Source organism: Petromyzon marinus, chromosome 1, assembly GCF_048934315.1.
Source record: "Petromyzon marinus isolate PM22_M1 ecotype Great Lakes invasive population chromosome 1, UKy_Petmar_22M1.pri1.0, whole genome shotgun sequence".
Lineage (NCBI taxonomy): Eukaryota > Metazoa > Chordata > Hyperoartia > Petromyzontiformes > Petromyzontidae > Petromyzon > Petromyzon marinus.
This window is the reverse complement of record NC_133667.1, coordinates 6,062,747-6,089,401: the sequence shown is the minus strand read 5'-3', so window position 1 is coordinate 6,089,401 and position 26,655 is coordinate 6,062,747. Positions and strand designations below refer to the sequence as shown.

The window sequence follows — 26,655 nt, the reverse complement described above, 5'->3', positions numbered from 1 at the left end:
AGTGAGTGACAGTGAGTGAGTGACTGCGAGTGAGTGACAGTGAGTGAGTGACAGTGAGTGACAGTGAGTGAGTGACAGTGAGTGACAGTGAGTGACTGACAGTGAGTGACAGTGAGTGAGTTACAGTGAGTGAGTGATAGTGAGTGACATTGAGTGACAGTGAGTGAGTTACAGTGAGTGACAGTGAGTGACAGTAAATGAGTGACAGTAAATGAGTGACAGTGGGTGACAGTGAGTGAGTGACAGTGAGTGAGTGACAGTGAGTGACAGTGAGTGACAGTGAGTGAGTGACAGTGAGTGAGTGACAGTGAGTGACAGTGAGTGACTGCGAGTGAGTGACAGTGAGTGAGTGACAGTGAGTTACAGCGAGAGAGTGACAGTGAGTGACAGTGAGTGACAGTGAGTGAGTGACAGTGACAGCAACTGAAGCAGCTGAATCAGCTACTGAATGAGCTACTGAAGCAGCTGAATCAGCAACTGGCAGTGCGTGACAGTGAGTGACAGAGTGAGTGACAGTGAGTGACTGAGTGAGTGACAGTCAGTGAGTGACAGTGAGTGACAATGAGTGAGTGACAGTGAGTGAGTGACAGTGAGTGACAATGAGTGAGTGACATTGAGTGACAGTAAATGAGTGACAGTGAGTGACAGTGAGTAACAGTGAGTGAGTGACAGTGAGTGTGAGTGAGTGACAGTGAGTGAGTGACAGTGAGTGACAGTGACAGTGAGTGACAGTGAGTGACAGTAAGTGAGTGACAGTGAGTGACAGTAAATGAGTGACAGTGAGTGTGATTGAGTGTGAGTGAGTGACAGTGAGTGACAATGAGTGAGTGACAGTGAGTGACAGTGAGTGAGTGACAGTGAGTGACTGAGTGAGTGACAGTGAGTGACAGTAAATGAGTGACAGTGAGTGAGTGACAGTGAGTGGCAGTGAGTGACAGTGAGTGGCAGTGAGTGAGTGACAGTGAGTGACAGTGAGTGACAGTGAGTGAGTGACAGTGAGTGAGTGACTGAGTGACAGTGATAGTGAGTGACAGTAAGTGAGTGACTGAGTGACAGTGACAGTGAGTGAAAGTGAGTGAGTGACAGTGAGTGACAGTGAGTGAGTGAAAGTGAGTTAGTGACAGTGAGTGACAGTGACAGTGAGTGACAGTGAGTGAGTGACAGTGAGTGAGTGACAGTGAGTGACAGTGAGTGAGTGACAGTGAGTGACAGTGAGTGAGTGACAGACAGTGAGTGACAGTGAGTGAGTTACAGTGACTGAGTGACAGTGAGTGAGTAACAGTGAGTGACTGAGTGAGTGAAGGATAGTAAGTGACAGTGAGTGAGTGACAGTGAGTGAGTGATAGTGAGTGACAGTGAGTGAGTGACCGTGAGTGACAGTGAGTGAGGGACAGTGAGTGAGTGACAGTGAGTGAAAGTGAGTGAGTGAGTGAGTGAAAGTGAGTTAGTGACAGTGAGTGACAGTGAGTGAGTGACAGTGAGTGAGTTACAGTGAGTGAGTGACAGTGAGTGAGTGACAGTAAGTGACAGTGAGTGACAATGAGTGACAGTGAATGACAGTGAGTGACAGTGAGTGAGTGACAGTGAGTGACAGTGAGTGAGTGACAGTGAGTGACTGTGAGTGACAGTGAGTGAGTGACTGCGAGTGAGTGACTGAGTGAGTGACAGTGAGTGACAGTGAGTGAGTGACAGCGAGTGAGTGACAGCGAGTGATAGTGAGTGACAGCGAGTAACTGAGTGAGTGACAGTGAGTGAGTTACAGTGAGTGACAGTTAGTGTGAGTGACAGTGAGTGACAGTGAGTGAGTGACAGTGAGTGAGTGACAGTGAGTGACAGTGAGTGTGTGACAGTGAGTGACAGTGAGTGACCGTGAGTGAGTGACTGTGAGTGACCGTGAGTGAGTGACCGTGAGTGAGTGACTGTGAGTGACAGTCAGTGAGTGACATTGAGTTACAGCGAGTTACAGTGAGTGACAATGAGTGAGTGACAGTGAATGACAGTAAATGAGTGACAGTGAGTGAGTGACAGTGAGTGTGATTGAGTGTGAGTGAGTGACAGTGAGTGACAATGAGTGAGTGACAGTAAATGAGTGACAGTGAGTGACAGTGAGTGACAGTAAATGAGTGGCAGTGATTGAGTGACAGTGATTGTGACAGTTAGTGATTGACAGTGAATGAGTGACTGTGAGTGACAGTGAGTGACTGAGTGACAGTGAGTGACAGCGAGTTACAGCGAGTTACAGTGAGTGACAATGAGTGACAGTGAGTGAGTGACAGTGAATGAGTGACAGTGAGTGTGAGTGACAGTGAGTGACAGTGAGTGAGTGACAGTGAGTGACAATGAGTGAGTGACAGTGAGTGACAGCGAGTGACAGTAAATGAGTGGCAGTGAGTGAGTGACAGTGAGTGTGAGTGAGTGACAGTGAGTGACAGTAAATGAGTAACAGTGAGTGAGTGACAGTGAGTGACAGTGAGTAAGTGACTGACAGTGAGTGACAGTGAGTGAGTGACAGTGACAGCTACTGAAGCAGCTGAATCAGCAACTGAAGAAGATGAATCAGCAACTGACAGTGACAGTGAGTGAATGACAATGAGTGAGTGATAGTGAGTGACAGTGAGTGAGTGACAGTGAGTTACAGTGAGTGCCTTAGTGAGTGACAGTGAGTGAGTGACAGTGAGTGAGTGACAGTGAGTGACAGTGAGTGGGTGACAGTGAGTGAGTGACAGTGAGTGACAGTGAGTGAGGTACAGCGAGTGACAGTGAGTGACAGTGAGTGAGTGATAGTGAGTGAGTGACAGTGAGTGAGTGATAGTGAGTGAGTCACAGTGAGTTACAGTGAGTAACAGTTAGTCAGTAACAGTGAGTGAGTGACAGTGAGTGAGTGACAGTGACTGATAGTGAGAGACAGTGAGTGAGAGTGACAGTGAGTGAGAGTGAGTGACAGTGAGTGAGTGACTGCGAGTGAGTGACAGTGAGTGACTGAGTGAGTGACAGTGAGTGACAGTGAGTGACAGTGAGTGAGTGGCAGCGAGTGACAGCGAGTGAGTGACAGCGAGTGATAGTGAGTGACAGCGAGTATCTGAGTGAGTGACAGTGAGTGAGTTACAGTGAGTGACAGTTAGTGTGAGTGACAGTGAGTGACGGTGAGTGAGTGACAGTGAGTGACAGTGAGTGAGTGACAGTGAGTGACAGTGAGTGTGTGACAGTGAGTGACAGTGAGTGACCGTGAGTGAGTGACTGTGAGTGACCGTGAGTGAGTGACCGTGAGTGAGTGACTGTGAGTGACAGTCAGTGAGTGACATCGAGTTACAGCGAGTTACAGTGAGTGACAATGAATGAGTGACAGTAAGTGACAGTGACAGTAAATGAGTGACAGTGAGTGAGTGACAGTGAGTGTGATTGAGTGTGAGTGAGTGAGTGACAGTGAGTGACAATGAGTGAGTGACAGTGAGTGAGTGACAGTGAGTGAGTGGCTGTGAGTGACAGTGAGTGAGTGACAGTGAGTGAGTGACAGTGAGTGACAATGAGTGAGTGACAGTGAGTGACAGCGAGTGACAGGAAATGAGTGACAGTGAGTGAGTGGCTGTGAGTGACAGTGAGTTACAGTGAGTGCCTTAGTGAGTGACAGTGAGTGAGTGACAGTGAGTGAGTGACAGTGAGTGACAGTGAGTGGGTGACAGTGAGTGACAGTGAGTGAGTGACAGTAAATGAGTGACAGTGAGTGAGTGACAGTGAGTGAGTGACAGTGAGTGTGAGTGAGTGTGAGTGAGTGAGTGACAGTGAGTGACAATGAGTGAGTGGCAGTAAATGAGTGACAGTGAGTGACAGTGAGTGACAGTAAATGAGTGGCAGTGATTGAGTGACAGTGATTGTGATTGAGTGTGAGTGAGTGACAGTGAGTGACAATGAGTGAGTGACAGTGAGTGAGTGACAGTGAGTGACAGTGAGTGAGTGAGTGACAGTGAGTGACAGTGAGTAAGTGACAGTGAGTGATAGTGAGTGACAGTGAGTGAGTGAGTGACTGAGTGAGTGACAGTGAGTGAGAGTGAGTGACTTAAGTGGAATTGAGTGAGTGACAGTGAGTGAGTGACAGTGAGTGAGTGACAGTGAGTGAGTGACAGTGAGTGACAGTGAGTGGCAGTGAGTGAGTGACAGTGAGTAACAGTGAGTGAGTGACAGTGAGTAACAGTGAGTGAGTGACAGTGAGTGACAGTGACTGACAGTGAGAGACAGTGAGTGAGAGTGACAGTGAGTGAGATTGAGTGACAGTGAGTGAGTGAGTGACTGCGAGTGAGTGACAGTGAGTGACTGAGTGAGTGACAGTGAGTGAGTGACAGTGAGTGACTGAGTGAGTGACAGTGAGTGACAGTGAGTGACAGTAAATGAGTGGCAGCGAGTGACAGCGAGTGAGTGACAGCGAGTGATAGTGAGTGACAGCGAGTAACTGAGTGAGTGACAGTGAGTGAGTTACAGTGAGTGACAGTGAGTGTGAGTGACAGTGAGTGAGTGACAGTGAGTGACAGAGTGAGTGAGTGACAGTGAGTGACTGAGTGACAGTGAGTGACAGCGAGTTACAGTGAGTGACAATGAGTGAGTGACAGTGAGTGACAGTGAGAGTGACAGTGAGTGAGTGAAAGTGAGTGAGTGCCAGTGAGTGACAGTGAGTGAGTGAGTGACAGTGAGTGACAGTGAGTGAGTGGCTGTGAGTGAGTGGCTGTGAGTGACAGTGAGTTACAGTGAGTGCCTTAGTGAGTGACAGTGAGTGACAGTGAGTGAGTGACAGTGAGTGACAGTGAGTGGGTGACAGTGAGTGACAGTGAGTGAGTGACAGTGAGTGAGTGACAGTGAGTGTGAGTGAGTGATAGTGAGTGACAGTGAGTGACAGTGAGTGAGTGATAGTGAGTGAGTGACAGTGAGTGAGTGATAGTGAGTGAGTGACAGTGAGTTACAGTGAGTAACAGTTAGTCAGTGACAGTGAGTGAGTGACAGTGAGTGAGTGACAGTGAGTGACAGTGAGTAACAGTGAGTGAGTGACAGTGACAGCTACTGAAGCAGCTGAATCAGCAACTGAAGTTGCTAATTTAGCAACTGAAGCAGCTGAATCAGCTACTGAAGCAGCTGAATCAGCTCCTGAAGCAGCTGAATCAGCTACTGAAGCAGCTGAATCAGCAACTGAAGCAGCTGAATCAGCTACTGAAGCACCTGAATCAGCTACTGAAGCAGCTGAATCAGCCACTGAAGCAGCTGAATCAGCTACTGACAGTGAGTGACAGTGAGTGACAGTGAGTCACAGTGAGTGAGTGACAGTTAGTGACAGTGGGTGACAGTGAGTGAGTGACTGTGAGTGACAGTGAGTGAGTGACAGTGAGTGAGTGACTGTGAGTGACAGTGAGAGACAGCGAGTTACAGTGAGTGACAATGAGTGAGTGACAGTGAGTTACAGTGAGAGTGACAGTGAGTCAGTGAAAGTGAGTGTGAGTGAGTGAGTGCCAGTGAGTGACAGTGAGTGTGAGTGAGTGACAGTGAGTGACAGTGAGTGAGTGACAGTGAGTTACAGTGATAGTGACAGTGAGTGAGTGTGAGTGTGAGTGAGTGAGTGCCAGTGAGTGCCAGTGAGTGTGAGTGAGTGCGTGACAGTGAGTGACAGTGAGTGACAGTGAGTGACAGTGAGTGAGTGACAGTGAGTGAGTGGCTGTGAGTGACAGTGAGTTACAGTGAGTGCCTTAGTGAGTGACAGTGAGTGAGTGACAGTGAGTGAGTGACAGTGAGTGACAGTGAGTGGGTGACAGTGAGTGACAGTGAGTGAGTGACAGTAAATGAGTGACAGTGAGTGAGTGACAGTGAGTGAGTGACAGTGAGTGTGAATGAGTGACAGTGAGTGAGTGATAGTGAGTGACAGTGAGTGACAGTGAGTGATAGTGAGTGAGTGACAGTGAGTTACAGTGAGTAACAGTTAGGCAGTGACAGTGAGTGAGTGACAGTGAGTGAGTGACAGTGAGTAACAGTGAGTGAGTGACAGTGACAGCTACTGAAGCAGCTGAATCAGCAACTGAAGTAGCTAATTCAGCAACTGAAGCAGCTGAATCAGCTACTGAAGCAGCTGAATCAGCTCCTGAAGCAGCTGAATCAGCTACTGACAGTGAGTGACAGTGAGTGAGTGACAGTGAGTGACAATGAGTGAGTGACAGTGACAGTGAGTGAGTGACAGTAAATGAGTGACAGTGAGTGAGTGACAGAGTAAGTGACAGTGAGTGTGAGTAAGTTAGTGACAGTGAGTGACAGTGAGTGAGTGATTGAGTAAGTGACTGTGAGTGAGTGAGTGACAGTGAGCGACAGTGAGTGAGTGACAGTGAGTGAGAGTGAGTGACTGTAAGTGGCATTGAGTGAGTGACAGTGAGTGAGTGACAGTGAGTGAGTGACAGTGAGTGGCAGTGAGTGAGCGTGAGTGAGTGACTGTGAGTGACCGTGAGTGAGTGACCGTGAGTGAGTGACTGTGAGTGACAGTCAGTGAGTGACATCGAGTTACAGCGAGTTACAGTGAGTGACAATGAGTGAGTGACAGTAAGTGACAGTGACAGTAAATGAGTGACAGTGAGTGAGTGACAGTGAGTGTGATTGAGTGTGAGTGAGTGAGTGACAGTGAGTGACAATGAGTGAGTGACAGTGAGTGACAGTGAGTGACAGTAAATGAGTGGCAGTGATTGAGTGACAGTGATTGTGACAGTTAGTGATTGACAGTGAATGAGTGACTGTGAGTGACAGTGAGTGACTGAGTGACAGTGAGTGACAGCGAGTTACAGCGAGTTACAGTGAGTGGCAATGAGTGAGTGACAGTGAGTGACAGTGAGTGAGTGACAGTGAATGAGTGACAGTGAGTGTGAGTGACAGTGAGTGACAGTGAGTGAATGACAGTGAGTGAGTGGCTGTGAGTGACAGTGAGTGAGTGAGTGACAGTGAGTGAGTGACAGTGAGTGACAATGAGTGAGTGACAGTGAGTGACAGCGAGTGACAGGAAATGAGTGACAGTGAGTGAGTGACAGTGAGTGTGAGTGAGTGACAGTGAGTGACAGTAAATGAGTAACAGTGAGTGAGTGACAGTGAGTGACAGTGAGTAAGTGACTGACAGTGAGTGACAGTGAGTGAGTGACAGTGACAGCTACTGAAGCAGCTGAATCAGCAACTGAAGAAGATGAATCAGCAACTGACAGTGACAGTGAGTGAATGACAATGAGTGAGTGATAGTGAGTGACAGTGAGTGAGTGACAGTGAGTTACAGTGAGTGCCTTAGTGAGTGACTGTGAGTGAGTGACAGTGAGTGAGTGACAGTGAGTGACAGTGAGTGGGTGACAGTGAGTGACAGTGAGTGAGGTACAGCGAGTGACAGTGAGTGACAGTGAGTGAGTGATAGTGAGTGAGTGACAGTGAGTGAGTGATAGTGAGTGAGTCACAGTGAGTTAAAGTGAGTAACAGTTAGTCAGTGACAGTGAGTGAGTGACAGTGAGTGAGTGACAGTGACTGACAGTGAGAGACAGTGAGTGAGAGTGACAGTGAGTGAGAGTGAGTGACAGTGAGTGAGTGACTGCGAGTGAGTGACAGTGAGTGACTGAGTGAGTGACAGTGAGTGACAGTGAGTGACAGTGAGTGAGTGGCAGCGAGTGATAGTGAGTGACAGCGAGTAACTGAGTGAGTGACAGTGAGTGAGTTACAGTGAGTGACAGTGAGTGAGTGACAGTGAGTGACAGTGAGTGAGTGACAGTGAGTTACAGTGAGTGCCTTAGTGAGTGACTGTGAGTGAGTGACAGTGAGTGAGTGACAGTGAGTGACAGTGAGTGGGTGACAGTGAGTGACAGTGAGTGAGGTACAGCGAGTGACAGTGAGTGACAGTGAGTGAGTGATAGTGAGTGAGTGACAGTGAGTGAGTGATAGTGAGTGAGTCACAGTGAGTTAAAGTGAGTAACAGTTAGTCAGTGACAGTGAGTGAGTGACAGTGAGTGAGTGACAGTGACTGACAGTGAGAGACAGTGAGTGAGAGTGACAGTGAGTGAGAGTGAGTGACAGTGAGTGAGTGACTGCGAGTGAGTGACAGTGAGTGACTGAGTGAGTGACAGTGAGTGACAGTGAGTGACAGTGAGTGAGTGGCAGCGAGTGATAGTGAGTGACAGCGAGTAACTGAGTGAGTGACAGTGAGTGAGTTACAGTGAGTGACAGTGAGTGAGTGACAGTGAGTGACAGTGAGTGACAGTGAGTGAGTGACAGTGAGTGTGTGACAGTGAGTGACAGTGAGTGACCGTGAGTGAGTGACTGTGAGTGACCGTGAGTGAGTGACCGTGAGTGAGTGACTGTGAGTGACAGTCAGTGAGTGACATCGAGTTACAGCGAGTTACAGTGAGTGACAATGAGTGAGTGACAGTGAGTGACAGTGACAGTAAATGAGTGACAGTGAGTGAGTGACAGTGAGTGTGATTGAGTGTGAGTGAGTGAGTGACAGTGAGTGAAAATGAGTGAGTGGCAGTAAATGAGTGACAGTGAGTGACAGTAAATGAGTGGCAGTGATTGAGTGACAGTGATTGTGATTGAGTGTGAGTGAGTGAGTGACAGTGAGTGACAATGAGTGACAGTGAGTGAGTGACAGTGAGTGACAGTGAGTGAGTGACAGTGAGTGACAGTGAGTAAGTGACAGTGAGTGATAGTGAGTGACAGTGAGTGACAGTGAGTGAGTGAGTGACTGAGTGAGTGACAGTGAGTGAGAGTGAGTGACTTAAGTGGCATTGAGTGAGTGACAGTGAGTGAGTGACAGTGAGTGAGTGACAGTGAGTGAGTGACAGTGAGTGACAGTGAGTGGCAGTGAGTGAGTGACAGTGAGTGAATGACAGTGAGTAACAGTGAGTGAGTGACAGTGAGTAACAGTGAGTGAGTGACAGTGAGTGACAGTGAGAGACAGTGAGTGAGAGTGACAGTGAGTGAGATTGATTGACAGTGAGTGAGTGAGTGACTGCGAGTGAGTGACAGTGAGTGACTGAGTGAGTGACAGTGAGTGACTGAGTGAGTGACAGTGAGTGACAGTGAATGAGTGTCAGTGAGTGACAGCGAGTGAGTGACAGCGAGTGATAGTGAGTGACAGCGAGTAACTGAGTGAGTGACAGTGAGTGAGTTACAGTGAGTGACAGTGAGTGTGAGTGACAGTGAGTGAGTGACAGTGAGTGACAGAGTGAGTGAGTGACAGTGAGTGACAGTGAGTGAATGACAGTGAGTGACAGTGAGTGAGTGACAGTGAGTGACAGTGAGTGACAGTGAGTGTGTGACAGTGAGTGAGTGACTGTGAGTGACCGTGAGTGAGTGACTGTGAGTGACAGTGAGTGAGTGACAGTGAGTGACAGTGAGTGAGTGACAGTGAGTGACAGTGAGTGAGTTACAGTGAGTGACAGTGAGTGAGTGACAGTGAGTGGGTGACAGTGAGTGACAGTGAGTGGGTCAGTGACAGTGAGTGAGTGACAGTGGGTGAGTGACTGAGTAACAGTGAGTGAGTGACAATGAGTGAATGACAGTGAGTGACAGTGAGTGTGAGTGAGTGAGTGACAGTGAGTGACAGTGAGTGAGTGACAGTGAGTGACTGTAAATGAGTGACAGTGAGTGACATTGAGTGAGTGACAGTGAGTAACAGTGAGTGAGTGACAATGAGTGAATGACAGTGAGTGACAGTGAGTGTGAGTGAGTGAATGACAGTGAGTGAGTGACAGTGAGTGACAGTGAGTGACTGTAAATGAGTGACAATGAGTGACAATGAGTGACAGTGACAGCAACTGAAGCAGCTGATTCAGCTCCTGAAGCAGCTGAATCAGTAACTGAAGCAGCTGATTCAGCTCCTGAAGCAGATGAATCAACAACTGACAGTCCGTGACAGTGAGTGACAGTGAGTGAGTGACAGTGAGTGACAGTGAGTGACAGTGAGTGGGTCAGTGACAGTGAGTGAGTGACAGTGAGTAACAGTGAGTGAGTGACAATGAGTGAATGACAGTGAGTGACAGTGAGTGTGAGTGAGTGACAGTGAGTGACAGTGAGTGTGTGACAGTGAGTAACAGTGATTGAGTGACAATGAGTGAATGACAGTGAGTGTGAGTGAATGACAGTGAGTGAGTGACAGTGAGTGACAGTGAGTGAGTGACAGTGAGTGACAGTGAGTGACTGTAAATGAGTGACAGTGAGTGAGTGACAATGAGTGACAATGAGTGACAGTGACAGCAACTGAAGCAGCTGATTCAGCTCCTGAAGCAGCTGAATCAGCAACTGAAGCAGCTGATTCAGCTCCTGAAGCAGATGAATCAACAACTGACAGTGCGTGACAGAGTGAGTGACAGTGAGTGAAAGTGAGTTACAGTGAGTGAGTGACAGTGAGTGACAGTGAGTGAGTGACAGTGAGTGAGTGATAGTGAGTGACAGCGAGTGAGTGACAGTGAGTGACGGTGAGTGAGTGGCATTGAGTAACAGTGAGTGACAGTGAGTGAGTGACAGTGAGTGACAGTGAGTGAGTGACAGTGAGTGACAGTAACTGACAGTGAGTGACAGCCTCTAGGATCCATTCAGGGCCCTCTTTGGTGGGGTTTAGTGTCACAGGGACAAGAGGGATTTCACTTTACTACAAACATCAACTTATTGTTTTTAACAATGGTAAATTTTAAACAATCCCAGACCTGTGCAGTTCCACAGGTGTTGGTTATCTCATTGTACCAGAGCAACTGGGCCTCATTCTTCGTGACGTCTTTGCTAGTTAACACCAATAGTTTCGTGTTTCAATGAACGTGGATTTCTGTTGCCTATACAACAAGAGAGAGTGGCTGTCGTGTTGAGCAGCAGCAGCTGCTGTGGTTACGCAACAGAATTCGGTCTCCTGCAGCAGCTGATAGGGATCCCATTCTGCTGGCGGCCGATCAGATCCAGATTCCCAACACGCGGAGTGGATCTCAGCGGCTGGGATTCAGGGTCAGGCTGAGTGCGCCTCGTGACATCGGCTCCCATGGGCCCCGCACCGTGCACTCTGATGTTCAAGTCAACACCACCATCACTCATCATCATCACCATCATCTCCATCATCATCACCATCATCTCCATCACTCATCACCATCATCACCACCATCATCGCCATCATCATCACTACCACCATCATCATCATGACCACTACCATCATCTCCATCATCATCACCACCACCATCATCACCATCATCTCCATCATCACCACCATCATCACCACCATCATCGCCATCATCATCATCACCACCACCATCATCACCAACATCAGCATCACCGCCATCACCACCATCATCACTATCATCACCCATCATCATCATCACCATAATCATCACTCATTATCATCACCACCATCACTCATCATCACCACCATCATCACCACCACTACCATCATCATCACCACTACCATCATCATCATCACCACCATCATTATCACTCATCATTATCACCACCATCATCATCACTACCATTATTATCACCATCATCACAACCATCAACATCATCACTTGCACCACCATCATCATCACTCATCACCATCATCACTCACCATCATCATCACTACCATCATCACCACCGTCATCATCACAACCATCAACATCATCACTTGCACCACCATCATCACCATCATCACCACCATCATCACTCATCACCATCATCACTCACCATCACCATCACTACCTTCATCACCACCATCATCACAACCATCAACATCATCACTTGCACCACCATCATCACCATTACCACCATCATGACCATCAGCCACTGTCCATCCACTGCTGGATGAAGGCCTCCCCAAACTGTCCCATGCAGTGTTCAAGACAATCTGAAGCAAGTTGCAATGCAGCTACTCACTTGCTCAGCCCCATCCCATGGCCCAGCCGACTGGGAAGCTGAGTGGGAAGCTGAGTGGGCAGCTGAGTAGGAAGCTGAGTGGGCAGCTGAGTGGGAGCTGAGTGGGAAGCTGAGTAGGATGCTGAGTGGGAAGCTGAGTAGGAAGCTGAGTGGGCAGCTGAGTGGGCAGCTGAGTAGGAAGCTGAGTGGGAAGCTGAGTGGGAAGCTGAGTGGGCAGCTGAGTGGGAAGCTGAGTGGACAGCTGAGTGGGAAGCTGAGTGGGCAGCTGAGTGGGCAGCTGAGTGGGCAGCTGAGTGGGAAGCTGAGTGGGCAGCTGAGTAGGAAGCTGAGTGGGCAGCTGAGTGGGAAGCTGAGTGGGCAGCTGAGTAGGAAGCTGAGTGGGCAGCTGAGTGGGAAGCTGAGTGGGCAGCTGAGTGGGCAGCTGAGTGGGCAGCTGCACGGAGCTCCGAGGGATCCCTGACAGAGGCAGGGGCAGGCCCCAGCCTCGTGCTGAGCTGCACTCCGCACGACGCTCATCGTCACAGCAGCAGCAGCAGGCGGTTGTTGTCACCGTTGCCGTGAACAGGAAACCCGCTTCCTCAGCGCGGTTCTCAGCGTCGCTTGCGCCGTTTGTCGCCGTCGATCCGCGCTGCTGCGTCGCATCAGGACGTGGTTTGTGTCGCCGTTCGTCACTTCTGTTACCTTGCATTGGAAACTCAAACTTATTGACTTCGAGTATTGCCTGCAACTCGTTTATGTTGCATCAACACGTGAGTTGTTTCAACAGGAACTACATCTGTGCATCTTATTTGTCCTTATGCTTAATTTTTATTACATTTTATTGGTAGTTGATTTTCTTATTTAACCCTATGCATTGACAAGTGCAGTGTAGCTGTAGAATGAACCTGACGCTCGCTGTGGTGACTCGTTGCAGGAATCCCGCAACACGCTGAGGTATGCTGTTACAACTCTCTCAAACCTGAGCATGGAGCCGGAGCTGAAGTCGTGCTTCCACCAGGAGCTGGCGGCGGACGTGCTGGCCTGCTACCTGGACGTGCCCGACGCTCCCTGCAAGCTCTCCGCTCTTTACGCCCTGGCCAGGGTCTCCACTGAGCAGGACCTGGACATCATCTGTAACGCACAGGGTGAGGAGGAGGAGTCTCACCACGGGCTGTGTGACCACCCTTGGGGTGAGGGGCACTGGGGTCGAGGTGTGTAGAGTCACGTGGCCACGCGGTGCCGGCGTCTCTCCGTGCGTGGCGATCGACCGCGACGGGGGGGGAGTGGAGTGGAGGCCGCGTCACCAACCACGCCCCTGACCCAGTCACGTGACCCCCCCCCACTGCCCACGTGCCGCTGAGGGCCCTGCCAGGCCGCGTGCTCAGCTCGAGGCGCTGCCGCTCCCTCGCCGTGCCGGTGCCGGGAGGCCCCAGCCAGGGCAGAGACAGCGTGCTCTGCTGTGTGCTGCTGTGTTAGCTGTGTGTGTGTTAACTGTGTGTGCTGTGTGTGTGTTAGCTGTGTGTGTGTTAGCTGTGTGTGTGTGTTAGCTGTGTGTGTGTTAGCTGTGTGTGTGTTAGCTGTGTGTGTTAGCTGTGTGTGTGCTGTGTGTGTGTTGTTCATGCTGTGTGTGTGCTCTGTGTGTGTTGTGTGTGCTGTGTGCTGCTGTGTGTGCTGTGTGCTGCTGCTGCTACAGGAGCCATCTCCCTGCTGACGGACATGGTGAACCGGCCCTCATACAAGAACTACACGGTGCTGGAGAACATCCTGTACTCATCCAAGGGGCTGGTGAAGACTCTCACCATGGTCTCCATCACGGCCGGCATCCGCAGGAAGGTGAGGAGGCCTCGCGCTCCGTGCCGCGGGCTCCTGGCCAGGCGGCAGCGGCCGCTGTGCCGATGGCTCCTGGGGAGAGCCCCTTGGGGCAGCGTGGCGCTTGTAGGGAGAGGGGGGCGGGGGTGGGGGCGGTGGGGACGGGGGGTGGGGGCAGTGGGGGCGGGGGGTGGGGGCGGTGGGGGCGGTGAGGACGGGGGGTGGGGGCGGTGGGGACGGGGGGTGGGGGCAGTGGGGGCGGGGGGTGGGGGCAGTGGGGACGGGGGGTGGGGGCGGTGGGGGCGGTGAGGACGGGGGGTGGGGGCGGTGGGGACGGGGGGTGGGGGCGGGGGGTGGGGGTGGGGACGGGGGTGGGGACGGAGGTGGGGACGGGGGGTGGGGGCGGTGGGAACGGTGGGGACGGGGGGGTGGGGGCTGGGGGAGCTGAGCCCAGACACCAGCGATGACGACACCAGTCAGGCGGTGTGAGGGTCTCTCCATGCGCACAACGCTCACGGGAGCAGCGCTACGACCAGTGCAGGTGACTCGTGGATGTCAATAATTATATACACACTCATTGAATACAACTTTAGATATAATGCGTAAGGAATTAAAATATATTGTTATAATTGTTCATCATAACTTGCGAGTGCACATTGAGCGTAACATGGATGCAGGATAATGTACTGTGCTACTTTTGATGCTTGGATATTTACAAGACGCACGTTTGTCCATGAAAGGGCAGGTAGACAAGTCTACAGGGACACTCACGTCTACACAGCATCACAGCGTTCATACGAATCTGGTTACTGGGCTGTACCTGGTCCCCACGTGGTTGGTGTGGCTGCTGTGAACATCCCAGATGCTCCACTCTGTGAGTCACTCCACGTGACTGGGTAGAGTGACTCTGTCCAGATTCTCACAGACAGCAGATCTGTGTGTTTACTGTGTATAGATGTGGGATTACTGTGTTTAGACGAGAGATTACTGCGTGTCGAAGAAAGACTACTTTATATATTTTTGATTTTCTTTTAACCTATCTACGTGACTTTACCAAAAGACCCAAAGAATATGAATTCCTGCAGTCACAAACGCTTTAAGTCAAGATTAAAGACTACTTTATTTAAATGGGAGAATACTGTGTTTAGATAATAGATTACTGTGTTTAGATAATAGATTACTGTGTTTAGTTAATAGATTACTGTGTTTAGATAATAGATTACTGTGTTTAGAAGAAAGACTACTTTGTTAGATGGGAGATTACTTTGTTTAGATGAGAGATAACTTTTTCGATTAGCGATTACTTTGTTTAGATTATAGATGTTGCTTAGATGAGAAATTACTTTGTTTAGATGGGGGTTACTTTCTTTAGATGAGAGATTTATTAGTTTGGATAGAGGATTACTTTTTTAGATTGTGAATTACTTTCATTGGATGAGCGATTACTTTGTTTTGATAACAGATTACTGTGTTTATATGAGATATTACTTTGTTTAGATGTTAGATTACTTTGTTTATATGAGACATTACTTTGTTTAGATGAGAGATTACTTTGTTTAGATGGGGGTTACTCTATTTAGATGAAATATTCTTTTTTTTAATGGAGGATTACTTTGTTTAGAGGGTGGTAACACTCATTCCCCTTACAGAATGAACAGATGTCAATGAATCCACTTGTACCGCCATCCCCTGGCAAGCCAGGAGGTGGTGGCCTGGCTCCCGTGGGAGTTTCACAAATTTGTGCGATCCTCCAACCCTCGCATCCACGGCGCTGGGTCACGGTGCACAGAGCCCCCGGCGCTACGTGGGGTCACTTGCGAGCGATGTTCAGAGTCGGACCGTGACGCCGGCCCGCATCGCCGCTGGTTTTCAACCGCGGATCTTTAACGTCCGCCGTGAAGCAGGCCGCGTGCACGTTTGGTGACTCCCCCCGCGGTATTTACCAGGGCGGCCCCCGGGATCAAACCCCGAGGCTCCGCACGAAGCGGCGACCGCGCCGCCGCCGGGCCCCATCGGCCCCCTCGCTGCGAGCGACCGTCGCTCGGCACAGCGCACGGCTGGGAGAGTCTCTGTGGGGACTCGGTGGGGTGGTGGGGGGCCCGGTTGGTCTGGGCCCCCCTCAAGTAACACCGGGGGAGCCCAACGGCACCAGACGTCTCCTCTAGCGGAGCAGAGCTGGGCGCGGCGACACAGGGGACGAGTCTACGCAGCTTCACAGCTTCTAGGAGCACAGTCAGTTTATCAGCTGTGCACGTTAAACAATAGACATTAAATAACAACCACACATTGACAATAGCAGTACAGGAACAGTAAACAACAACGCGGTATAAACAATCCAACTAAATTTGCAGTCAGATAATTTCAGTTGTGGAAAGAAACACGAATCGACGGTAATTAGTTTCATGAATTCAGGATCACGACTCAACTCATCAGACGCTGCAAGGGATCCGCGTGCAGGGGCCGCGTGGAAGCGCAGGAGAGAGGCGACGCCGCCCACGCACGAGGCCACCGCTAGCGGAGTCCAGACGCGGGCTGCCCCCTCCGGGACACGGCAGGGGGTGCCGAGGCTCGCGCCGCGGGGACTCGCGCGCGGAGTTCGTGCGGCGGAGAGACTCGTGGGCGACCGCCCAGGAAACAAACTCTCCCCGGCGGTGCCGTCTCCCCGCAGCGCGCGGTAGCGGCCACGCCGGTGGGCGGGGCGGTCCTCGCGCGGAGGGAAGCGCCGGAGGGAAACCCGGCCCGGACTCGGCGAGGCCGATCCGCTTACCGCCACCGCCGTGCGTCCGCGCGCCGCGTGGCCGTGATCGGCGACGCGGCCGCAGGGGGCGGCGGCGCGCCGCTAGGGAGCGGTTCGCGACGAGCGTCGCTCGCTCTCTGGGAGGGAAGCTGCCGTGGGGTCGTGGCGAGGAGGGCGCTGGACTCGCTATCCGCGGGTCGCCGGCTCGATCCGATCTCCCGGCGCGGCAGCTGAAACAGCGGGGCAAGCTTCTTAAACCCCCGCCTCTGTCTGCCCAGCGGTAGATTGCTCGCTGCAGTGAGTTGATGAGGAGGCCGCGTGTGGTGGGGTACAGTGTGGGTACTCTCACGTCTTTCAAGATGTCTGGGCAGTGTGGAAGAGTAGACCAAATACCCTCTAGAGGGGCTGTCTATAGCTTCCTCTACAAGACACCCTTCTGCCAGCAGTGGCGTGAGCGGGCACTTGCAGGGCTGCTTCTCTGCTTAGTACTTGTGTACAAGACCCTCGTGTAGGTGAGTGTTGTGTACAGGGGGTGTACTTGTGTGCCAGCGTGCAGATGGATAAAGCCAAATACCTGGAGAGTTGCAGGATTTCGCCTTTTTCAAACACACAACGTGGTTCATGATATTCCACATTTCATCTCTGCCTGCTATTATCTCTGCCTGCTTTTTCTACAAAAGCCTTCAGCGTATACGATCTCGTTCAATGTTACACGTCCAGGTGCAATGTTGATTGGTCGGTGCCGTTTGGTCGGGTCTCTGCGGAAGCCGTACTCAAGAAAATATATTTTAAATACAACCAGGAAGATTCCCCACCAGTTGCTTCCAATACTTTTTCCCAGTTTATATTTTCAACATCTGCAATAATTTGTATCTTGTGAAATTCGTTGGTGTATCTTGTTCTAAGCATCTTGGGGGAGGGTGAGTTATGATACTTAGCAAGTCCATTCCAGCTTTCCATTACAGTTCTCATGTTTATACCTAACATTCCCACAGACACCTCATGTGTTTATAAGGTGTGATTAGCAACACAGAGACGTTTAACATGTAGGTTTTCATAATAGACGTTTTTGGGTTAGATCGCGTAAATATATAAATGTGTCATTAAAACCCGCCACCACCCGACACAGCCAACTAGTAAGGATTGTCACGTAAACAGAACGTGTCAATTCGTCACTAGTACAGCACTAACCGGTGTGTTGGAGAGCCAAGCCACAACATTTACAATCTGAGTACGACGTTTCGCCAGTAATTACAACTAGCTTCATCAGGCGACAGCCAGATTTGTGGAGAAGTCCACTTGTTTTATTCCTTATATAGAGGCATAGACGTGGTGACCACACTTCTGCGCTCTTGCGCCAAGTGGGGAAGGGATTAATGATCCCTTTGGGGCTCGTATAATGCGGATGCATAATGTACGTTGACTCATTAATTCCCCCCCCCCCCACATTGCGCAAGAGCGCAGAAGTGTGGTCACCACATCTACTCCTCTATATAAGGAACAAAACAAGTGGACTTCTCCACAAATCTGGCTGTCGCCTGATGAAGCTAGTTGTAATTACTGGCGAAACGTCGTACTCAGATTGTAAATGTTGTGGCTTGGCTCTCCAACACACCGGTTAGTGCTGTACTAGTGACGAATTGACACGTTCTGTTTACGTGACAACCCTCACTAGTTGGCTGTGTCGGGTGGTGGCGGGTTTTAACGACACATTTATATATTTACGCGATCTAACCGAAAAAACCTCTTAAGGATGATATTGGTCACGAAAGGCTACGTGTTAAACATAGCCTTTCTCCCGGCACGGGAGAAAGGCTATGCTCACACCACACACGGGTCTCTCTGAGTGAGAGTGAGAGGATGACTCGTCCCTGCTTTGCCCCCAGACGCTGCAGCCTGGAGCCGAGCTGGATGAAGAGGCGCTGCAGGAAATCCTCCCTGAGGTGAGGCGGCTCCCGGGGCTCCCTCGGCTCCGGCGTGGCACCGCGCCCGGCGCCCGGCGCTCAGGGTGCCGCGTGGCGCGCGGTGCACGGGGGGCGACGTGACGAGCGCGACGCCGGCCTGCCGCTCGTAGAGCGACGCGACACCGCACTAACTGCACTCGCTGCAGCGCTCCACGCGTCCACGCTGCTCCACGCGTCCACACTGAGCTCCACGCGTCCACGCTGCTCCACGCGTCCACGCTGCTCCACGCGTCCACACTGAGCTCCACGCGTCCACGCTGCTCCATGCGTCCACGCCGCTCCACACGTCCACGCTGCTCCACGCGTCCACACTGAGCTCCACGCGTCCACGCTGCTCCACGCGTCCACGCTGCTCCACGCGTCCACGCTGCTCCACGCGTCCACACTGAGCTCCACGCGTCCACACTGAGCTCCACGCGTCCACGCTGAGCTCCACACGTCCACACTGAGCTCCACACGTCCACGCTGAGCTCCACACGTCCACACTGAGCTCCACACGTCCACGCTGAGCTCCACACGTCCACGCTGAGCTCCACGCGTCCACGCTGCTCCACGCGTCCACACTGAGCTCCACGCGTCCACGCTGCTCCACGCATCCACGCTGAGCTCCACGCGTCCACGCTGCTCCACGCATCCACGCTGAGCTCCACGCGTCCACACTGCTCCACGCATCCACGCTGCTCCACGCATCCACGCTGCTCCACGCGTCCACGCTGTGCTCCTTACACGGCAGTCGTGCGTCGTTACACCCGGACGTAGTCAGTGGGATCCCACGCTCCTTGTATTGATAAACACAGTTGTGGAGCTGAACATTGACAAATACAACAATAAAACATTCTTGGAGTTGTATTGTGAGAGGAGAGGTATTATCGTGCGTATAAATACTCCCATGTCTATTCTCCTTACTTTCATGAACCCACAATGACCAGTGTGGTGGAGTATGGTCAAATTACCCCCCCAACAGCAGTGGATTGACGACACGGCCTACACACGTCCACGTGCACACTGCCAGCTACAATTCTCAGGCGACGAATTTTCTTTACGACAGCAAAACGCGACCGCGATGCAACACGCCGAGACATTCCAGTAACGGGCTGCATGACGTCGGCGGTAATCCATTGTGACGTCACGGCACCACACGGCAGGGGGAGGGGGGGAGGGGAAGTGGCCCACTGCCCCAGCCAAGTGGGGAGCTCGCGTTAGGGGGGAGAGGAAGATTGACATGGGGAGGGGACACGGAGAGGGAGGAATCAGCAGCAGGCTGAGGAGAAGCCAGGGAGAGGGGGGAGGGGGGGACAACTAACCCCCTAATGAACGAGTTGACCCACACGCGGCTGGTGGGCTTAGCAGGCGGCCTTCCACCACTCCTCATTCCGCTGCCGCTTGACCACCGAGGGTCTCTGTCCCTCTTTCTCCCGTCCCGACCTCCCCACCTCCTCGTCCGCCCCGCTCATCGTAGACTCTGTAGGAAGGGAGACCACGTGACTTCGAGCTCCCACTCCCTCCCTTTAATCTTGTGGCTCAAGTGCTCCATGCCCGCCTGTGTCAGGGGGGTGTTGTGTCAGGGGGGTGTTGTGTCAGGGGGGTGTTGTGTCAGGGGGGTGTTGTGTCAGGGGGTGTTGTGTCAGGGGGTGTTGTACCAGGGGGTGTTGTGTCAGGGGGGTGTTGTGCTAGGGGGGTGTTGTACCAGGGGGGTGTTGTGTCAGGGTGTTGTGCTAGGGGAGTGTTGTGCCACTGTTTCCATGGAGGGGTTTGTGCTCCTTCCACTTGCCCAGTCGTCTTCCTGGCTACGATGCTAAAGGGTTGGAGTAGGGCGTGCTGCTGTCTCGTCACGGTAGCGGGTTTCAGGCCCCAGAGTCCCTTCGATCGACGGGGAGAGGTTAGTACCACGTGTCGTTGGACAGCACCAGAGTGTCGTGATGGAGATTTACAACGTCCGGACATAGCCACAAAGCATGGAGGTAGTCGGATTGTGATTTTAACGGAGCTCTTGAGGAAGAATGATGCGGGAGCCCTGGCAATGAGCATGGCTCGGCACACGCAGTGGGACACGGGCAGTGACATTGACGACGATCATCACGTGACGTGAAGACGAGTGTAGCAGGCGGCGTGCGTGCATCTCTACCCCTCCACTCTGTCTCCCTGTCTCTCGCTGTGAGCGCAGCTGAGAGAGAAGCTGAAGGTGGAGACTGAGAGACGAGGTGAGGAGCACTCCTTGTAGTGTCACTTACACTCAGTGTGTGTTACATACACTCAGTGTGTGTGTCACTTACACTCAGTGTGTGTGTCACTTACACTCAGTGTGTGTGTCACTTACACTTAGTGTGTGTGTCACTTACACTCAGTGTGTGTGTCACTTACACTCAGTGTGTGTGTCACTTACACTCAGTGTGTGTGTCACTTACACTTAGTGTGTGTGTCACTTACACTCAGTGTGTGTTACTTACACTCAGTGTGTGTCACTTACACTCAGTGTGTGTGTCACTTACACTTAGTGTGTGTGTCACTTACACTCAGTGTGTGTCACTTACACTCAGCGTGTGTCACTTACACTCAGTGTGTCACTTACACTCAGCGTGTGTGTCACTTAAACTCAGCGTGTGTGTCACTTACACTCAGCGTGTCACTTACACTCAGCGTGTGTCACATACACTCAGCGTGTGTGTCACTTAAACTGTGTGTGTCACTTACACTCAGCGTATGTCACTTAAACTCAGCGTGTGTGTCACTTACACTCAGCGTGTCACTTACACTCAGCGTGTGTCACACTCAGTGTGTGTGTCACTTACACTCAGTGTGTGTGTCACTTACACTCAGTGTGTGTGTCACTTACACTCAGCGTGTGTGTCACTTACACTCAGCGTGTATCACTTATACTCAGCGTGTGTCACTTACACTCAGTGTGTGTGTCACTTACACTTAGTGTGTGTGTCAATTACACTCAGTGTGTGTCACTTACACTCAGTGTGTGTCACTTACACTCAGTGTGTGTTACTGACACTCAGCGTGTGTGTCACTTACACTCAGTGTGTGTGTGTCACTTACACTCAGTGTGTGTTACTTACACTCAGTGTGTGTCACTTACACTCAGTGTGTGTGTCACTTACACTCAGTGTGTGTGTCACTTACACTCAGTGTGTGTGTCACTTACATTCAGTGTGTGTGTCACTTACACTCAGTGTGTGTGTGTCACTTACACTCAGTGTGTGTTACTTACACTCAGTGTGTGTCACTTACACTCATTGTGTGTGTCACTTACACTCAGTGTGTGTGTCACTTACACTCAGTGTGTGTGTCACTTACACTTAGTGTGTGTGTCACTTACACTCAGTGTGTGTCACTTACACTCAGTGTGTGTGTCACTTACACTTAGTGTGTGTGTCACTTACACTCAGTGTGTGTCACTTACACTCAGTGTGTGTGTCACTTACACTCAGTGTGTGTTACTTAAACTCAGTGTGTGTCACTTACACTCAGTGTGTGTGTCACTTACACTTAGTGTGTGTGTCACTTACACTCAGTGTGTGTCACTTACACTCAGCGTGTGTGTCACTTACACTCAGTGTGTGTGTGTCACTTACACTCAGTGTGTGTTACTTACACTCAGTGTGTGTCACTTACACTCAGTGTGTGGTGTCACTTACACTCAGTGTGTGTGTCACTTACACTCAGTGTGTGCGTCACTTACATTCAGTGTGTGTGTCACTTACACTCAGTGTGTGTTACTTACACTCAGTGTGTGTCACTTACACTCAGTGTGTGTGTCACTTACACTTAGTGTGTGTGTCACTTACACTCAGTGTGTGTCACTTACACTCAGCGTGTGTGTCACTTACACTCAGTGTGTGTGTGTCACTTACACTCAGTGTGTGTTGCTTACACTCAGTGTGTGTCACTTACACTCAGTGTGTGGTGTCACTTACACTCAGTGTGTGTGTCACTTACACTCAGTGTGTGCGTCACTTACATTCAGTGTGTGTGTCACTTACACTCAGTGTGTGTGTCACTTACACTCAGTGTGTGTGTCACTTACACTTAGTGTGTGTGTCACTTACACTCAGTGTGTGTGTCACTTACACTCAGTGTGTGTGTCACTTACACTCAGTGTGTGTGTGTCACTTACACTCAGTGTGTGTTACTTACACTCAGTGTGTGTCACTTACACTCAGTATGTGTGTCACTTACACTCAGCGTGTGTTACTTACACTCAGTGTGTGTCACTTACACTCTAGTGTGTGTGTCACTTACACTCAGCGTGTGTGTCACTTACACTCAGTGTGTGTGTGTCACTTACACTCAGTGTGTGTTACTTACACTCAGTGTGTGTCACTTACACTCAGTGTGTGTGTCACTTACACTCAGTGTGTGGGTCACTTACACTGTGTGTGTGTCACTTACATTCAGTGTGTGTGTCACTTACACTCAGTGTGTGTGTCACTTCTATTCAGTGTGTGTGTCACTTCCACTCAGTGTGTGTGTCACTTACACTTAGTGTGTGTGTCACTTACACTCAGTGTGTGTCACTTACACTCAGTGTGTGTGTCACTTACACTCAGCGTGTGTGTCACTTACACTCAGCGTGTGTGTCACTTACACTCAGCGTGTGTGTCACTTACACTCAGCGTGTGTCACTTACACTCAGCGTGTATCACTTATACTCAGTGTGTTTGTCACTTACACTTAGTGTGTGTGTCACTTACACTCAGTGTGTGTCACTTACACTCCGTGTGTGTGTCACTTACACTCTGTGTGTGTCACTTACACTCAGTGTGTGTGTCACTTACATTCAGTGTGTGTGTCACTTACACTCAGTGTGTGTGTCACTTACACTCAGTGTGTGTGTCACTTACACTTAGTGTGTGTGTCACTTACACTCACTGTGTTTCACTTACACTCCGTGTGTGGTGTCACTTACACTCAGTGTGTGTGTCACTTACACTCAGTGTGTGTCACTTACACTCAGTGTGTGTGTCACTTACATTCAGTGTGTGTGTCACTTACATTCAGCGTGTGTGCCACTTACACTCAGTGTGTGTGTCACTTACACTCAGTGTGTGAGTGTCACTTACACTCAGTGTGTGTGTCACTTACACTTAGTGTGTATGTCACTTACACTCAGTGTGTGTCACTTACACTCAGTGTGTGTGTCACTTACACTCTGTGTGTGTCACTTACACTCAGTGTGTGTGTCACTTACACTCAGTGTGTGTCACTTACACTCAGTGTGTGTGTCACTTACATTCAGTGTGTGTGTCACTTACACTCAGTGTGTGTCACTTACACTCAGTGTGTGTCACTTACACTCAGTGTGTGTCACTTACACTCAGTGTGTGTGTGTCACTTACACTCAGCGTGTGTCACTTACACTCAGTGTGTGTGTCACTTACACTTAGCGTGTGTCACTTACACTCAGTGTGTGTCACACTTAGTGTGTGTGTCACTTACACTCAGTGTGTGTGTGTGTCACTTACACTTAGCGTGTGTGTCACCTACACTCAGTGTGTGTGTGTCACTTACACTTAGTGTGTGTGTCACTTACACTCAGTGTGTGTGTCACTTACACTCAGTGTGTGTGTGTCACTTACACTCAGTGTGTGTTACTTACACTCAGTGTGTGGTGTAACTTACACTCAGTGTGTGTCACTTACACTCCGTGTGTGTGTCACTTACACTCTGTGTGTGTCACTTACACTCAGTGTGTGTGTCACTTACATTCAGTGTGTGTGTCACTTACACTCAGTGTGTGTGTCACTTACACTCAGTGTGTGTGTCACTTACACTTAGTGTGTGTGTCACTTACACTCACTGTGTTTCACTTACACTCCGTGTGTGGTGTCACTTACACTCAGTGTGTGTGTCACTTACACTCAGTGTGTGTCACTTACACTCAGTGTGTGTGTCACTTACATTCAGTGTGTGTGTCACTTACATTCAGCGTGTGTGCCACTTACACTCAGTGTGTGTGTCACTTACACTCAGTGTGTGTGTGTCACTTACACTCAGTGTGTGTGTCACTTACACTTAGTGTGTATGTCACTTACACTCAGTGTGTGTCACTTACACTCAGTGTGTGTGTCACTTACACTCTGTGTGTGTCACTTACACTCAGTGTGTGTGTCACTTACACTCAGTGTGTGTCACTTACACTCAGTGTGTGTGTCACTTACATTCAGTGTGTGTGTCACTTACACTCAGTGTGTGTCACTTACACTCAGTGTGTGTCACTTACACTCAGTGTGTGTCACTTACACTCAGTGTGTGTGTGTGTCACTTACACTCAGCGTGTGTCACTTACACTCAGTGTGTGTGTCACTTACACTTAGCGTGTGTCACTTACACTCAGTGTGTGTCACACTTAGTGTGTGTGTCACTTACACTCAGTGTGTGTGTGTGTCACTTACACTTAGCGTGTGTGTCACCTACACTCAGTGTGTGTGTCACTTACACTTAGTGTGTGTGTCACTTACACTCAGTGTGTGTGTCACTTACACTCAGTGTGTGTGTGTCACTTACACTCAGTGTGTGTTACTTACACTCAGTGTGTGGTGTCACTTACACTCAGTGTGTGGTGTCACTTACACTCAGTGTGTGTGTCACTTACACTCACTGTGTGTCTCACTTACACTCAGTGTGTGTCACTTACACTCAGTGTGTTTGTAACTTACACTTAGTGTGTGTGTCACTTACACTCTGTGTGTGTCACTTACACTCTGTGTGTGTCACTTACACTCAGTGTGTGTGTCACTTACATTCAGTGTGTGAGTCACTTACACTCAGTGTGTGTGTCACTTACACTCAGTATTGTGTCACTTACACTCAGTGTGTGTGTCACTTACACTCAGTGTGTGTGTCACTTACACTCAGTGTGTGTGTCACTTACATTCAGTGTGTGTGTCACTTACACTTAGTGTGTGTGTCACTTACACTTAGTGTGTGTGTCACTTACACTCAGTGTGTGTCACTTACACTCAGTGTGTGTTACTTACACTCAGTGTGTGTCACTTACACTCTATTGTGTGTCACTTACACTCAGCGTGTGTGTCACTTACACTCAGTGTGTGTGTGTCACTTACACTCAGTGTGTGTTACTTACACTCAGTGTGTGTCACTTACACTCAGTGTGTGTGTCACTTACACTCAGTGTGTGCGTCACTTACACTGTGTGTGTGTCACTTACATTCAGTGTGTGTGTCACTTACACTCAGTGTGTGTGTCACTTACACTTAGTGTGTGTGTCACTTACACTCAGTGTGTGTCACTTACACTCAGTGTGTGTGTCACTTACACTCAGTGTGTGTTACTTACACTCAGTGTGTGTCACTTACACTCTAGTGTGTGTGTCACATACACTCAGCGTGTGTGTCACTTACACTCAGTGTGTGTGTGTCACTTACACTCAGTGTGCGTTACTTACACTCAGTGTGTGTCACTTACACTCAGTGTGTGTGTCACTTACACTCAGCGTGTGTGTCACTTACACTCAGTGTGTGTGTCACTTACACTCAGCTTGTGTGTTACTTACACTCAGTGTGTGTCACTTTCACTCAGCGTGTGTCACTTACACTCAGCGTGTGTGTCACTTACACTGTGTGTGTCACTTACACTCAGCGTGTATCACTTATACTCAGTGTGTTTGTCACTTACACTTAGTGTGTGTGTCACTTACACTCAGTGTGTGTCACTTACACTCTGTGTGTGTCACTTAGACTCAGTGTGTGTCACTTACACTCAGTGTGTGTGTCACTTACACTCAGTGTGTGTGTGTCACTTACACTCAGCGTGTGTCACTTACACTCAGTGTGTGTGTCACTTACACTTAGCGTGTGTCACTTATACTCAGTGTGTGTCACACTTAGTGTGTGTGTGTCACTTACACTCAGTGTGTGTGTGTCACTTACACTTAGCGTGTGTGTCACCTACACTCAGTGTGTGTGTCACTTACACTTAGTGTGTGTGTCACTTACACTCAGTGTGTGTCACTTACACTCAGTGTGTGTGTCACTTACACTCTGTGTGTGTCACTTACACTCAGTGTGTGTGTCACTTACACTCAGTGTGTGTCACTTACACTCAGTGTGTGTGTCACTTACATTCAGTGTGTGTGTCACTTACACTCAGTGTGTGTGTCACTTACACTCAGTGTGTGTCACTTACACTCAGTGTGTGTCACTTACACTCAGTGTGTGTGTGTGTCACTTACACTCAGCGTGTGTCACTTACACTCAGTGTGTGTGTCACTTACACTTAGCGTGTGTCACTTACACTCAGTGTGTGTCACACTTAGTGTGTGTG

General features: G+C 50.1%; 1 protein-coding gene across 2 annotated transcripts in view; it reads left to right on the top strand.

Moving 5' to 3' along the window:
- The window catches only part of LOC142906670 (uncharacterized), a 248,209-nt gene that overhangs the window by 128,462 nt on the left and 93,092 nt on the right, over positions 1-26,655 (top strand). For both annotated transcript variants that reach the window (XM_076054965.1, XM_076055016.1), the window contains 4 exons: positions 12,788-12,998; positions 13,547-13,686; positions 18,286-18,342; positions 20,528-20,564. In XM_076054965.1, the coding sequence (XP_075911080.1) occupies positions 12,788-12,998; positions 13,547-13,686; positions 18,286-18,342; positions 20,528-20,564 (445 nt within the window). The remainder of the gene's footprint in view (positions 1-12,787; positions 12,999-13,546; positions 13,687-18,285; positions 18,343-20,527; positions 20,565-26,655) is intronic.